This window comes from Cardiocondyla obscurior, linkage group LG19, assembly GCF_019399895.1.
Source record: "Cardiocondyla obscurior isolate alpha-2009 linkage group LG19, Cobs3.1, whole genome shotgun sequence".
In the NCBI taxonomy this organism is placed as follows: Eukaryota; Metazoa; Arthropoda; class Insecta; order Hymenoptera; family Formicidae; genus Cardiocondyla; species Cardiocondyla obscurior.
This window is the reverse complement of record NC_091882.1, coordinates 653601-666897: the sequence shown is the minus strand read 5'-3', so window position 1 is coordinate 666897 and position 13297 is coordinate 653601. Positions and strand designations below refer to the sequence as shown.

The window sequence follows — 13297 nt, the reverse complement described above, 5'->3', positions numbered from 1 at the left end:
GTGTTGGCGCCACATAGATCATTAGCATATTTCGACCCAGGGCGGCGCATGCGTTGGAAGTGCGTCGACGCCACCTCGCGGGGGCCAGTCCGATCGCAGAAGTGATCCCGAGGTGTTCACCGATAGTTGGCGGTCGTCCCGGTTTTCACGCGTAAATTCACGTCGTCGCTCCCGACGCAGAAGGTCCCGCGGTCACTGCTGTTCCGTGAAATAAACGTGAGTATTTGCGCCGAGGGGTAGATTTGCAGACGACGGGAACCTCGCGGTGGCGACGAGGAATCCCCCGTGAGAATCTCGAGAGGGGTGAGAAGGGGGGCGTCGAAAGCGGGGCCGGTGTGGCGAGAGAGAAGCGGAGGCGGCGGCGGCGGCAGCAGTGACGGGTTCTGGCAAAATGGCCGTGCGCGATCTACAACAAACGGTCATCCCGCATATCGTGACTTCAAATTCGGTGCGTTACGCCCGTCGACGGGAAAATTGCGTCAACGGCCGCGCGTCCGCGCGACGTTAGCGTCCCATCCCCGTGGCGGACGATGTCGTCGCGACGTCTCGAGGGAATTCCTCGGAACGCGACTCGTCGCGCGCGCGAGAGCGAGAAAGAAAGAGGGAGCGAGAAGGAGAGAGAACCCTCCAGAGAGGGACGGTACCGTCGTCCGCGGACGAACTACGCGCGTCGCACGTCACCAGGCGAATTGATTTTCTCCGCGACCTCGCGCCGCGACCACCGTCGCTGCGTCGCGGCAACCTCCGCCGCGAGAAAGAAACGTTTCGGGTGACGGCGCCATGCCCTCCTAGTTTCATCCACCGAATTACGTGCGAGCCACTTTGACAGACAATTGCGGTAATGCGCGATCAGCTGTCATCGAACTACGCTCTCTCCTCTGTCTGTCTCTCTTTCTGCTTGCGATCGAGGACGCCCGAATCTCGGGTTCCATCGATCGCCGTTTCATTATTTTTATCCTCTTGAACTTTTACGCCTCGGACCTCTCTTTTTCTCTTTCTAAAAAGATGCCGTAATAGTCATGTTTTTTTTTTTTTTGTTGGTTCGCAGCATCTTGATTTTCATTTCAATACTCGCAATTTAAACATGTTGTGCTTTCTCCAGGAATATCCCGCCTGAAATTTCCCCGAGCGTATACCTTACGAAGGCAAGCTGCCACTAAGACAGTCCAGAGCACATCCCCACACCGAAGCCAATCAAGTTTCCTTAAGGATCGTACAACTCCTAGACACACGCACCGATCATTTACCTCCCTGCGACGTCAGCCAGTCACTCGTCTGTCATACGCTTAAATTGCACGCCTCGAGAGTGACACGTACGTAAGCCAACTTTCTCAGGTATCGTGCGATCGACTTTCCTGCCGCAAAACCGGTGACACAAAAAAAAAAATCCATCCGGAAGTCCTAAAAATCCCTCAGGATCATCACCCTGCTTCCGTATTCGCGACCGCGTCAGCTGCTTAATTGCGCGACGTGAATAACGAGACACGCGTCTCGCCGTCGGATTCTTGACAAATGAGTCGCGCACAGGCGTGCCGATTAAAATCGCGATTGTCCTGCGGATAGCAGATCCAACGACACAGATACCCCGCTAAGCTTTCGCACGTTAATTATTCGCGAGCTGAGATTCGAAACTGTTTAAACGCTGCATGCAGCAGTGAACGTAAACTTTTCCGCATTATTTCCGTTTTGAATTTGTTTAAGCTTATCTGAGTAGCTGGACGGAATTATCTATTTAACACGTTAGCACGTAGACAGCCGCGAAGCAAATCGCGTCGATTTTATCGATAAACAAATCGTGCGACGACAGTCTTGATGTAATTGAGTTTTACAACGGAATTTTATATTTTTTATATTTCTTTTTTAACCAGGTTTTTAACTTACTCGACATGTTCCCGAACGATTCAGGTAGATCTTTGTTTCTATCGCTCGTAATAGAGAAGCAAGGGAGAAGCACGAAGCAGGTAGATTGTAGGAGCGCGAGGTCAGGAAAGCCAGTAGTCGTTTGCCTGGACCGATGATCCCGGAAATGTAACTGCTATGCAGCGTACGAGCTAGCTAATCCAAGGATCGATCGGCCAAGACGGTACATAGAAAGAGCGATTGCCTGTGATAAGAGCCGCCGCCTCGTGGTTCAATTTTTATTATATCTTTACCGTACGCAAGCAGCGCCTAACGCTCGCACGATGCTACAAAGGAGTATAAACTATCGCGATAGACTTGAGAAATCGGTGTTTAAGTTCAAATTGAAAAGAAAAAGGTGTTCTTAAGCAAGTTAATGATGCGTGATGATTCAGTGGAATCTAGCAGATGACTTCCTCGACAGTTTCGCAAATCGTAAATAAAATCGTGCCGTCCGCGAAAATTACTTTAGACCGCAGAAAAATGATGAAAGTAGACCTCGTGCTTTTGGATATCCCGAGGGGGAGGGCCTTTGACCGCCTAGGGTTGAACGGGCGAGGGCCTCGAGAGGTATCCCTGCCGCGGTAACGCCGCATTACCGTGCCGTACGCGGCAAGGACGTCGTAAATTACGTGTATCCTTCTCCTAGGCGGTACTTTCGACTTTTCACGGCGACTTGCGGCCGCGTTGCATTTGCGCGCGGAGGCAGGGATCCAGTTTCTCGTGTATCGACGTTACTCGGGCTAGTATCTGTCCATTCATGTTCACCGCATACCGTCGCTGAGCGAGAGGTATATTCTTACATTTATTACTCTTCTCTACTCCCCTTTACCTATTTCGTTAGTCCTTTTCCGCCCAGTCGCCTCATTATTCATTGTGTGCGTTGAAGGTACCGATAGGAGGGCCCCGTCTGCGATCTTTCCCGGGATTATCCCAATTATGCGTCAACATCGGGCTTTTTAACAACGAGACGGTGTTACGAGGTGGAAAGAGGCCGTTATGAATATTTAAATGCACCGCAAAGCGAAAATATACGCTGACTGTCGGGGGTGGGCGTGCTGTGCCATGCCGGTTTATCGATCACGGCGCATCGTGGCGATAACCATCGTGGAAACGACGCTGCGCCGACGCCGCGCACCTTTACGACTGTCAAGGTCCTTCCTCCTGACCGTTTCTCTCCTTTAGATTTCGCGATTTACATCACCGGCTCTGGTTACGTACCGTAAAGACCGATACTCCGAGAGCTCATGATTCATTACCGTCACTCAGCGATCCGAAAAAAAAACATTAGTCAATATTTAATCCCTTCGCGCTATCTAGTCCTTGATTATTTTTGCGTTTAGATATTATCAATGCAAGTACGATGTACGCACTAATTTTCCGAGCTACTCATATGATTACGGTGCATTTCGTTCAAACATTCAAATCGGTGAAATTGCACAGCAATTTCTCTCCCTGCGTATCGATTTTCGTTTCGCAACTTGGCAGGAAACTGCGTATTTAATTTTCCACGTTCACGCGATAGGGTAATGATCGGCAGTTGACGCCGTGATTCAACGGGGCATAAACCGTTTCTGCGTCGTTAGGCGTTTGTCGGCTCGCTCGGTTCCAGGTAAAAAAAAAAAATCTTGCGTTTTCGTGATCGCGTTCATTACCGCCAGCGTCAGCGTCGTGATTTCGAGCTTCACTTTTCAAACCGCCTTTCGCTTTCGTGCGGGACGGTGAAAAAGTGCTATCGATCCGGGCGAAATCGCGGCGTCGAGTCCCAAGCTCGGCCCCGCGAAACGGACGGCCGCTTTCCGTGAGCGCGACGAAAGCTCGCAAAGTGGTTCCGCGCGGCGAGAGCGGGCGAGACCTGCAACGGGTTTCTCTCCCGCGATGATGGAAAGTAAAATAAACCACGACATTGATTTCAGACGCATTGTGTGCGCGCGCGTTGTATTAATCCCGTAGAAACAATTCGGCATGGTCGACTCTCACGAGTTCGCTGCCGTACACTCAATTAACAGGATAAAAAAAAAAGAATATTGCTGCCGAGGCGACGTATATTAGACACGAAATGCAACAGATAGAACGTACTCTGAAATACTTTTTTCTCGATATAATTTTTCTGTCCAAGACTGAAAATGCGCCAATTATTTTTATTACGTATTATATTACTTCGTTGCCGTTGACAAATAGCCTTAAACAAGGCTATTCGGAGCAAGATTTTTTTTTCTCCCCGAGTAATTTTATCCCAAGGCGAACGGAATACCTTTCTTTCTCTTGTATAATTAATTCAAAATTATGCAAAAATTTTTATTTGAAGTTTTACGGGTATTATCAAGTCGCTCGTGTACAAAAAAAAACAAAATTAATTAAATATAAACGTACGCATTTAATTGACGCTTATTGTAATTTTCTGTTACAGGAAATTCTGATGGCGGGACACTGAGATCATTAAGAGGTGACTGGAAGAGCTAGTCGCGCTCCACGGAATCACCATCGAGGTATCCAGCTAGGTCATACACGAGGATCATGAAAATGGTGCTGTCTCAACGTCAGAGGGAGGAGTTGTAAGTTGACCTAACGTATATTATATCATAAAACACTTGGCGATACGCCGGTTTGCATGTTCCCGGTTACGACGTTTATACGTTTAACGGCTTCCCTCAATCTCTTCCCTCAGTCAACCTGTTCTTGTCTCTCTCTTTCCGAGTTTCTAGGGGTTGATACGCGAGCGCACGTATAGTCCGTGGAACGGATCAATCGAGAAAATGCACAAGGTTTCACACCGCCCACGCCAAAGTTCCTTTCTGCAATAATAGCTTCGATCTTTTTCCTCGCGTTACACGAGGAACGTAGTTTATTCACATAAAATTCCTCGCGAATACGCGTCTAGAATTTCAGGCAACTGTCAGGAAACTTTCAAGTCCTGCCTGCATTTAGTTTGGATTTGTTAATTTCGTTTTTCTGTTATTCGAACCTTTTACAAGCTTTTATTTGAAAATGCAAAGCGTTCTAGGTACGTGTCATAATGAAGCAATCTTTTTCCACCTTGGCATCGTTAATTGGCATTGAGTCGTAATGAGGCTAACTATGTAAGTGGTTTATTACATTTCGCATAATCGTGGGCGCATGAAGGTGCGAGAGCTGATCGCTCTTGAATTCTCTCATGGCTTTGATTTCACATGGAGAAGTTGGAAGGCCCACCGTAGATGACTCATTCACGGGCAAATAATAATTCCCACAAGTTGTTCTTCAGCTCGTCGAGCATTCGCTTCGCGTTACTGAGTTTCCTGTTCAAGAGATGTCCCGCGTACATACGCGGGAGAATCGAATGTCGCCAATCATCTCTCCATTATCTCGCCACGTCCCAATTCATGCTTATCTTTCAATGAAACGCATGTTTTTGCGTCACCGGTCAGTTCTCCTTGTTGTTTCGCGATTGTAAGGCGGCCGAATCTTTCTTTCTGACAAGACCACAGGTCTCGGAGAACATGTTTGAAATACGTTCGCGATAAATAATAACTCGGTGTTTCTGATATGGAAAAATGTTCTCAGATTGCGTTAGATTAGAATTTCTTGATATTCCTTCAGATCTTTCCTTTCTTTCAGACGACTGCGTCAGTCTTCTGGATTATTTAAGTTAACTTTTATAATTAATTCGTCGGTTTCGTTTCGTCTTCGTCGTGGGAACAACGTGGCACCGCGACGTCAAACGAGGACACCGTCGGCATCGATCGCATCCTCGATCTATGCCGACTAGTTCCTGTGACGCAAAATCGCTCGTCGATCGGGTCTTGGTGGGTGGACGTGTTACGGGGAACAACGGGGGCGGTGGTCGGACGGCGAGGGTGTCTGTCGAGCACGCGCAAACCGCGGGATCGATAGCTCCCGTGGAATGAGTCGGCGACGGCGAATCCCCGGAATAGAACCAAGAAGGGGATGAGGGGGTGGCTCTCCGCCTAAAGGGAGAAGAGGGCTCTCATCGATTAATGCAGGTGCACCTTTGCGCATCCATGTTGTTTTCCTTTTAAGAACACCTTCCGGCCCTCAGGATCTGCGCACGTGTAATTTCTAGTGAGTGGACCAGCCAGACGATCTCTCTGGCGTGTGACTTTCACTTCCGGGCTTTCCGTAAACTGATACTGAGGGTTGAATAATAGGTCGATTAACATTTTTGATAGGGAAGCCCGAAGTCATGTGGTTTCATCGTTATCCGACTTGTCGATACTTACATGAATGTAAACTAGCTGTTCGATCTTTGAGTATTTTTATAAGATTTGTTGGCCGTCTTAACTCTGCGGTTTTTTAACATGTCGTTTCTTTTATACAAATTATTTGTTGTAATTTACAATTATAAAAATTTTGTATGTAATTTTTTTTGTGGTAATTAATAGCGCGTGGTTATTCGTTCTGAAATTGTTTTAAAATGATTATAAAATCTCTAAAGGCACTCACCTTAAGGTCGAAGTGCTCAGCGAAAAGGCTATTGCTCTCAGGACCATCTCTATAGCAAAATCTGTATTCCTGTAGCAATCCAAAATACATGTTTCGCACAATTCATCGTGCACTCGCTGCCGAGCGAAGGAGAAGAGAAGAAGAAAGAATTTCGCGGCTGCGAAATTCTATTGTACCGTTACACTCGCCGTCTATCCTTCCAATCTTTGTATACGAGAGTACCTCTCGAAACGCGCCGTATCGTATCATCGGTAGCAATCTTGACCTCCTCTTCTGGCTTCTATCTTTAATTTATGCGACGAACGATGAGAGGAGAGACGATCGGAGAGCGGCAGGGTTTAATTTCGATTACTGCTGCAGGTGTTCTTCGCATTCGTTATGCTCGTGCCCGAGCGCGACGAAGACGACGTGCTTGTCAGCATCCAATTTCCGGAAAACGTTTTGTTTGTCGTTCTTAATGCTGCAAAGACATCATCTTACGTTAGCGCAAATGCTCTTTTTTTTTTCTTTTTTTTTTTCTTCCTTCTTTCCGATCGTCACGTTCCACAATTCTCAACGAGCGGTAGAAGTGCACTCTCATTCCTTGCGCTGCTGCAAGAACTCGTGTAGGAATTATCGTACGATCGAAGGAGGATAGACGCGAAAGGAGAAGTAACGTTTTTTCCGTGATGCTTCCATAATAATGCGATTTGCGAACATCAGTGCTGAGGGTAAATACCTTGAGCCTGCGGCAATGAATACTTACTCTCTGGCTCGGGAATGCTCGCGGAATAAATTATGAAACGTACGCCGGACGAGTGAATTTCGAATGCCACGGCTTTCGCATGGGTGCTCGTCCAGGGATCCCCAGGGCACGCACTTGCGGAACAACGTACCGATACTCCGTTACAGCGCTTTGTATTCATAGAAAAAATTTTTTTTGTCTTTCTTTTGCTCTTTCCCTTCTCTGTGCGTGACATTGTGTCACGAGATTGCTCGTAATCTACGCTTTCCCGTGCCCCTCGCCCGAATCCAACGCGCGGGTGTTGGATGACGAATCGCCTTCCGTACTCGCAGGGACAATAATTCCTACCTGCTTGACTCGGAACATTCTTTTCCACTTTTGTACCTGCGGCAACGTACACGCATCGTCGCCGCACTGCGGACGTCCTGCGTGAACAAACGCAGACCTTCTCACACCGCTAAGCGACCCTGCGAGCTTACCTCCGTCATTATCCACGTCGGCCCTTTAATTTTCCGCGAATTAGTGCGTAATTAGCCGCCGCGGATCACAGTATGACGTCCATAGGCCTATGCGTTGCGCCATTCTAAGTTAATTGAACACTAGAAAGCAATTAGCGGTGAATGCATCTTTATTTTTAGACCCTATTAACACGTTTCGATTCTTTTATCTTTGGGACACTTAAGTCTCAATTACCCAGCACAGTTTTCAAACGTGAGAATTTTTTTTTTACGCTTCTTTGTCCTTAATGTTCAGCGTGTAAATAAAAAAAGAACATGCCTTAAAATTGATTAAGTAGGCTTCGAGATGCAGGCAGGAAGAAATAAACTGGGCAGAGTAGCGTGTCGTTTGCGAGCTAAGATTATTTTCCATTTTTATAACTTTCAGTCTTCGAACTGTTTTACCAGTTTAACGTCAGCTTTACTATCACTCATGCAAAGTTCAAATTTGCCTTGGTATCGGCTGACGACTGATAAAGCCTACTGGTCTGTTTTTACACGACCTTAAGTGTTTTTTTTTCAATCAGTACTACGCATTCAAATTACATTATTATAAATGGAAATTTCTCTCCGTTGACAAGATAATTTTTTTTTACACGTATTCTTGCCTTAAAAGCGCTTAATGAACATGTATATAAATATAACAGTGTGAATCATTTTTTTTTCTTATCAGCGTGCTTTGTTTCAACTCTCGGCTGGAATCGCGTCGCGGAATCCGAACGTTTCTTCATTGATTAAAACGAATGTCGAACGAGCCTACGGAATTGCAGTGCAGGCGAATAGCGGAAGTGGCCGGCGCGTGATTTAGCTTTCTGCCAAGACAAAACGGTCTTGTTCTCTATCTTTTTCCTTTCCCATTACACGAGCGAGTCGCTCCTACGCACCACGTGTTAAGCACGTTAGACGCGCGAAACAGAGATCGCGAGGCACCACGCGAGCGATAATTTACCGTCACGTGGAGTAGTCAGGTGGATAGAGACGAACGGCCGTCTCGAGGCCTTTCACCCTGGCACAAGTTTGCCCGACTTTCAATCTCTTTCCCACGTATCCAACCTGCCTCACGGCCTCCTCTCTCTCCCCGTTCATTGTGTTGGATCGCAGGTACGGCATTTTATCTTTATCTCCGCGTCATAAACAAGCGGCTGCGGTCGACGCCAACGCGGAACAATCGGCGATTAAAGCTATCACCTAACACACACGTCTTCTCTCTCCTATCCTCTCGTGGTCTTGTTACTTTGTAAGAAAGCTGCAGGTACTCGAGCAAGAAAGTTTGAAGGAAATCATCTAAAACCTCGAATATTATTTATATCTGAATTAATAAACCGATTAAGAACAGCACGACTTTTTCCCCGCTACGTTTCCGCATTCATCGTAAAAAGAAACTAATTTATGTTTTTAGAAATAAGGCGATCGCGGATTACCTTAGCACGAATGGCTACCAAGATGCATTGGAGGCGTTTAAGAAAGAAGCCGATATGCCGGGAGAAGTGGAAAGGAAGTACGGAGGCCTCTTGGAGAAAAAGTGGACTTCAGTTATACGATTGCAGAAAAAGGTAAGACGTCTTTATTTTAATTTTTTTTTTATTTTATTATTATGACGTTTTAACAGTGTGTTACATTAATCGAGTTTTTATGAACACTCACATTGTAATCCATTGCAGGTAATGGAACTGGAATCCAAACTTTCCGAGGCTGAGAAGGAATTCATAGAAGGCGCACCAACGCGCGGCAAGAGATCGCCATCCGAATGGATACCGAGGCCGCCGGAGAAGTTCTGCCTATCCGGACACAGAGCTCCTATTAATAGAGTTATTTTTCATCCGGTTTTTAGTCTTGTAGTATCTGCCAGCGAAGATGCGACCATTAAGGTGAGAGAGCACGCAAGTGGCCAACAATGTTTGCTTGTAAAACTGGGCTTTTTTAATTAAGTTTTAAACTGGAAATACTATTTTTAATATATTCGTCTTGTATCCTTTAAGGTATGGGACTTTGAAAGCGGCGATTTCGAAAGAACGTTGAAGGGCCACACCGACAGTGTGCAGGACATCGCGTTTGATGTCTCGGGCAAGCTGCTCGCTTCCTGCAGCGCGGACATGTCCATCAAGCTGTGGGATTTCCATCAGTCGTTTGCTTGTGTCAAGACCATGCACGGTCACGATCACAACGTCAACTCGGTCGCGTTCATGCCGCAGGGTGACTTCGTTGTGAGCGCCTCCAGGGATAAGAGCATTAAAATCTGGGAAGTGGCGACAGGGTACTGTGTTAAGACGCTTACAGGGCACAGAGAGTGGGTGAGAATGGCGCGAGTCAGCCCTTGCGGTGAGCTCATTGCCAGTTGCTCCAACGATCAAACTGTTCGAGTGTGGCACATAGCGACGAAGGAAACAAAGGTAATTCAGTCGATTCTTATTCTCTTTTAAAACTTGCTTAATGTTTGTTCGTAACGCAACGTCGTTTGGGCTCGCTAGGTTGAGTTCAGAGAACACGAACATGTGGTGGAGTGCATCGCATGGGCGCCGGAAAACGCGAGAGCGTCGATCAATGCGGCAGCCGGAGCGGACAACAAGGGCGCGCATGAAGGGCCTTTCCTTGCTTCCGGCTCACGAGACAAGATGATCCGTGTGTGGGACGTCGGCGCTGGAGTATGTCTTTTTAGCCTTATCGGGCACGACAACTGGGTGCGATGCATCGTCTTCCATCCTGGTGGCAAGTTTATCGTCAGCGCATCCGACGATAAGACGCTGCGAGTCTGGGACACGCGTAATAAGCGAGTGATGAAGACGCTCGAAGCGCACCTTCACTTCTGCACTTCTGTTGGTTCGTGCATTTTTTTTTTTTCTTTATCTTTTATTCAATTTATGCAACATTTATCCGATTTAATTATTAATCTATCAAATAAGTCAGGTAATGATATCATTATCAATTTGTTTGTCACGTGTACATGCAATTCGTTACAGATTTCCACAAGAATCATCCTTACGTGGTCACCGGGAGCGTCGATCAAACGGTGAAGATTTGGGAGTGCCGCTAGTCACCGAATTTTAGATTTTCCGTCGGACGTCGTATACGGAAGCGAACGGAAGTATAAAACGAGAGAAAAGACGCATCCATTTTAATGGAATCGGCCGAAAGAGTAAGCTGCTACAAAAGTTATCGTACATATGCTATTAATATTAATATTATTATTATACATAAACACACATAAACACGTATGGTTAAGAGCTCTTTAATTAATTTATAAAATAAAGTATAATTAGTAATTATATTATAAAGTACATCGTTTTACGGCAATGAACTGCACTATTCGAGGAGAGTGAATCGAAAAAACGATTACGGGGATCAAACGATCGAGAGGACGCTTCCACGAGTTCTCATTACGGATCACCTACGGTAACCGTAGGCCACTAATGCCATATACAATTACAAGAGTTATATTTCTTTAGGCAGTTGTGCAATTGTAGTAGGCATTATTCTGTACATATATATACACGCGTTTTTTGCTCGCAGCGCAAAATTCAATGTCGTTGACGAGTCGTATAACTCGCCTTTGATTTACTCTTACTCTCTTCGCCTGCTTATGCAATGTATCCGTTAAAGTATTAGTTACCAGCCGATCGTACACACACGTACACGCATACACGTACACGAGCGAAGAGGATCGTCCTCCTCGATTATGAACCCTTACGCAAGAACGCGAATCTCTTAAACTTTCTGTCGGCAGTGGCGAACATTTCGGCTGTGGCGTCACCACCGCGTAACTATGACAGCAAATGATTCCGTTGTCACTTGTAATTGTCCGCGCGCTCTCCTCGAGAGTTCTTAAGAAAACGAAAGATGTTGCTCCTTCTTTACTCAAATATATATATTATATATATATGTAAGTATATATATTACCCGCAAATACACAAATACATATTTTACACACATACACGTACATACACATGTATAGACACACAGTGACTTTTTACCATACAAGTATCGAGTGTTAATGATCGTCTAATGTCGGCTCACGTGTGTCCTGAGTTATTATCACATTTGCCGCATTAATAATTACCGTTTTCTGGGACACGTACTCTAATGTAGCGAGTAATATATAAATCGGATGACAATGATAGATGAACAAAAAGTGGCAAAAACTGTCTTAGGGAATTACTATGTTACGTGTTCATGCGTAGATCGGATTTTCTGGAAATGGCATGGCTCTTTGGAACTTGATTAAATTTACACATGTTCAGGGACAAAATCAGAATCTCTTCGATTCGAACGACCGTCGATCGGAGTTAAATGAGAACGATACAACGCCGTAGCGTCCAAAATCTCATTTATTTTAAAACGCAACGTAGAAACGAATCGGAAAATCATCTGGAATTGAAAGAACAACCGGAATGTAGAACGGCAATGGGAAATTCTTCTGGCACATATCTGGCGTTGCGATCAGGATGCGTTAACGAGAAGAATGTTACGACGGGCGGCCGAATCTAGAGAATGCGATGACTGAGATTGGAGCATCCGAGTGGAGCAGATTGGAGAGGAGACCGCGAGGCGTAACGTGTGAAAGTTTTTAGAAGCGCGTAGTTCATTGCGTGGTTTCCAGTGAGAAGATGGTACTAGTTGTATCTTTTAGTTCTAACTAGTGTTAGCGATAGCGCAGATATTATGTAGACGATAGTGGAGGCGGATAAGGATAAAAGAAACTTCGGCGAGAACTGCGAAGTTAATAATCGATACACATACCCGCAACAAATAAGCGCGTACATACACGACACACACACACTCACACGCACACGCAGATACAAGAGGCAAGGCGTCCGATTTTTCAGGCATTCGAAATAAGAAGGAACACTCGAGCACGTATATAAAACGTGCGATACGCAAAAGAGAGAAAGAGGAATCAGTAATTGATAATCGTTTAATTAAGGATGATTTTTTTTTCAATACTTAATTACCGAATCGCTACCTTCTCCTACTGTTCATTCAACCGACTACGAGACGACAAATCCTCCAACCATTTTTCCCCTCCCCCCCTCGCCCGTGAAGAAGTACCCCTCAATTAATGTGGTACTAAATTATTTTGGTGAATAATAAACAGAGTTGTCAATGAGATCGTTATGTGCTGCAAGTGTCATCCACCTACATTTCGTGTGTTCGGGACGGCATAATTTCTTTTTCTACGTTTTGCAGGTATCAATCCGTTGTCCGAGTATGCGTCTAGGGTCGCGCGAACGGTTGTACTCCGAAAAAATTTCCGTGGCTTCAGAGCGGTATGTTTAAGGAACCCTTCCCTCCGCATATTAATCGACAACGTGCATGACAGTATTTTATATAGTACAATAGAACAAAGAGAGAAGTAGCAGCGTAGCATTGTAAGCGAGACGCATACTCAAACACCGCTGTGACGTGTTTAGATGATGTAATAATAAAAAAAAAAAAATAATAAAAAAAAGAGAGAGAAGAAAGGATGAAGAGAAAAGTACGAAAAGTCATGTTGTAGCGTCGCCTGTCATAAGATCCGTCACGATGGCTTCTGCGACTCCGCTTTCTACCTGCTTGGGTAATAATGGTATCGACAAGTAGATTTACAATAAAGTATTCTTCGTCATTTGTGATACACAGGACTGGCGGACGTTTATTGTTATCCTAAAAACTGGTACGCGTGCTCCTTGTAGGAAAATTACTAGTCTCGTACAATTTTATAAAGTAGCATTAGTAGCGGTAATATTGAGCCTCTTTATTT

General features: G+C 45.4%; 1 protein-coding gene across 1 annotated transcript; it reads left to right on the top strand.

Moving 5' to 3' along the window:
* Positions 1–60: 60 nt before the first annotated feature.
* Lis-1 (LisH and WD40 domain-containing Lis-1) lies at positions 61–13178 on the top strand. The gene is made up of 7 exons (XM_070669823.1): positions 61–216; positions 4310–4454; positions 8963–9116; positions 9225–9431; positions 9543–9953; positions 10032–10380; positions 10521–13178. Exons 2-7 carry the CDS (start codon positions 4417–4419, stop codon positions 10592–10594), a joined length of 1233 nt encoding a protein of 410 aa, XP_070525924.1. The 5' UTR covers positions 61–216; positions 4310–4416; the 3' UTR covers positions 10595–13178.
* Positions 13179–13297: the final 119 nt, after the last annotated feature.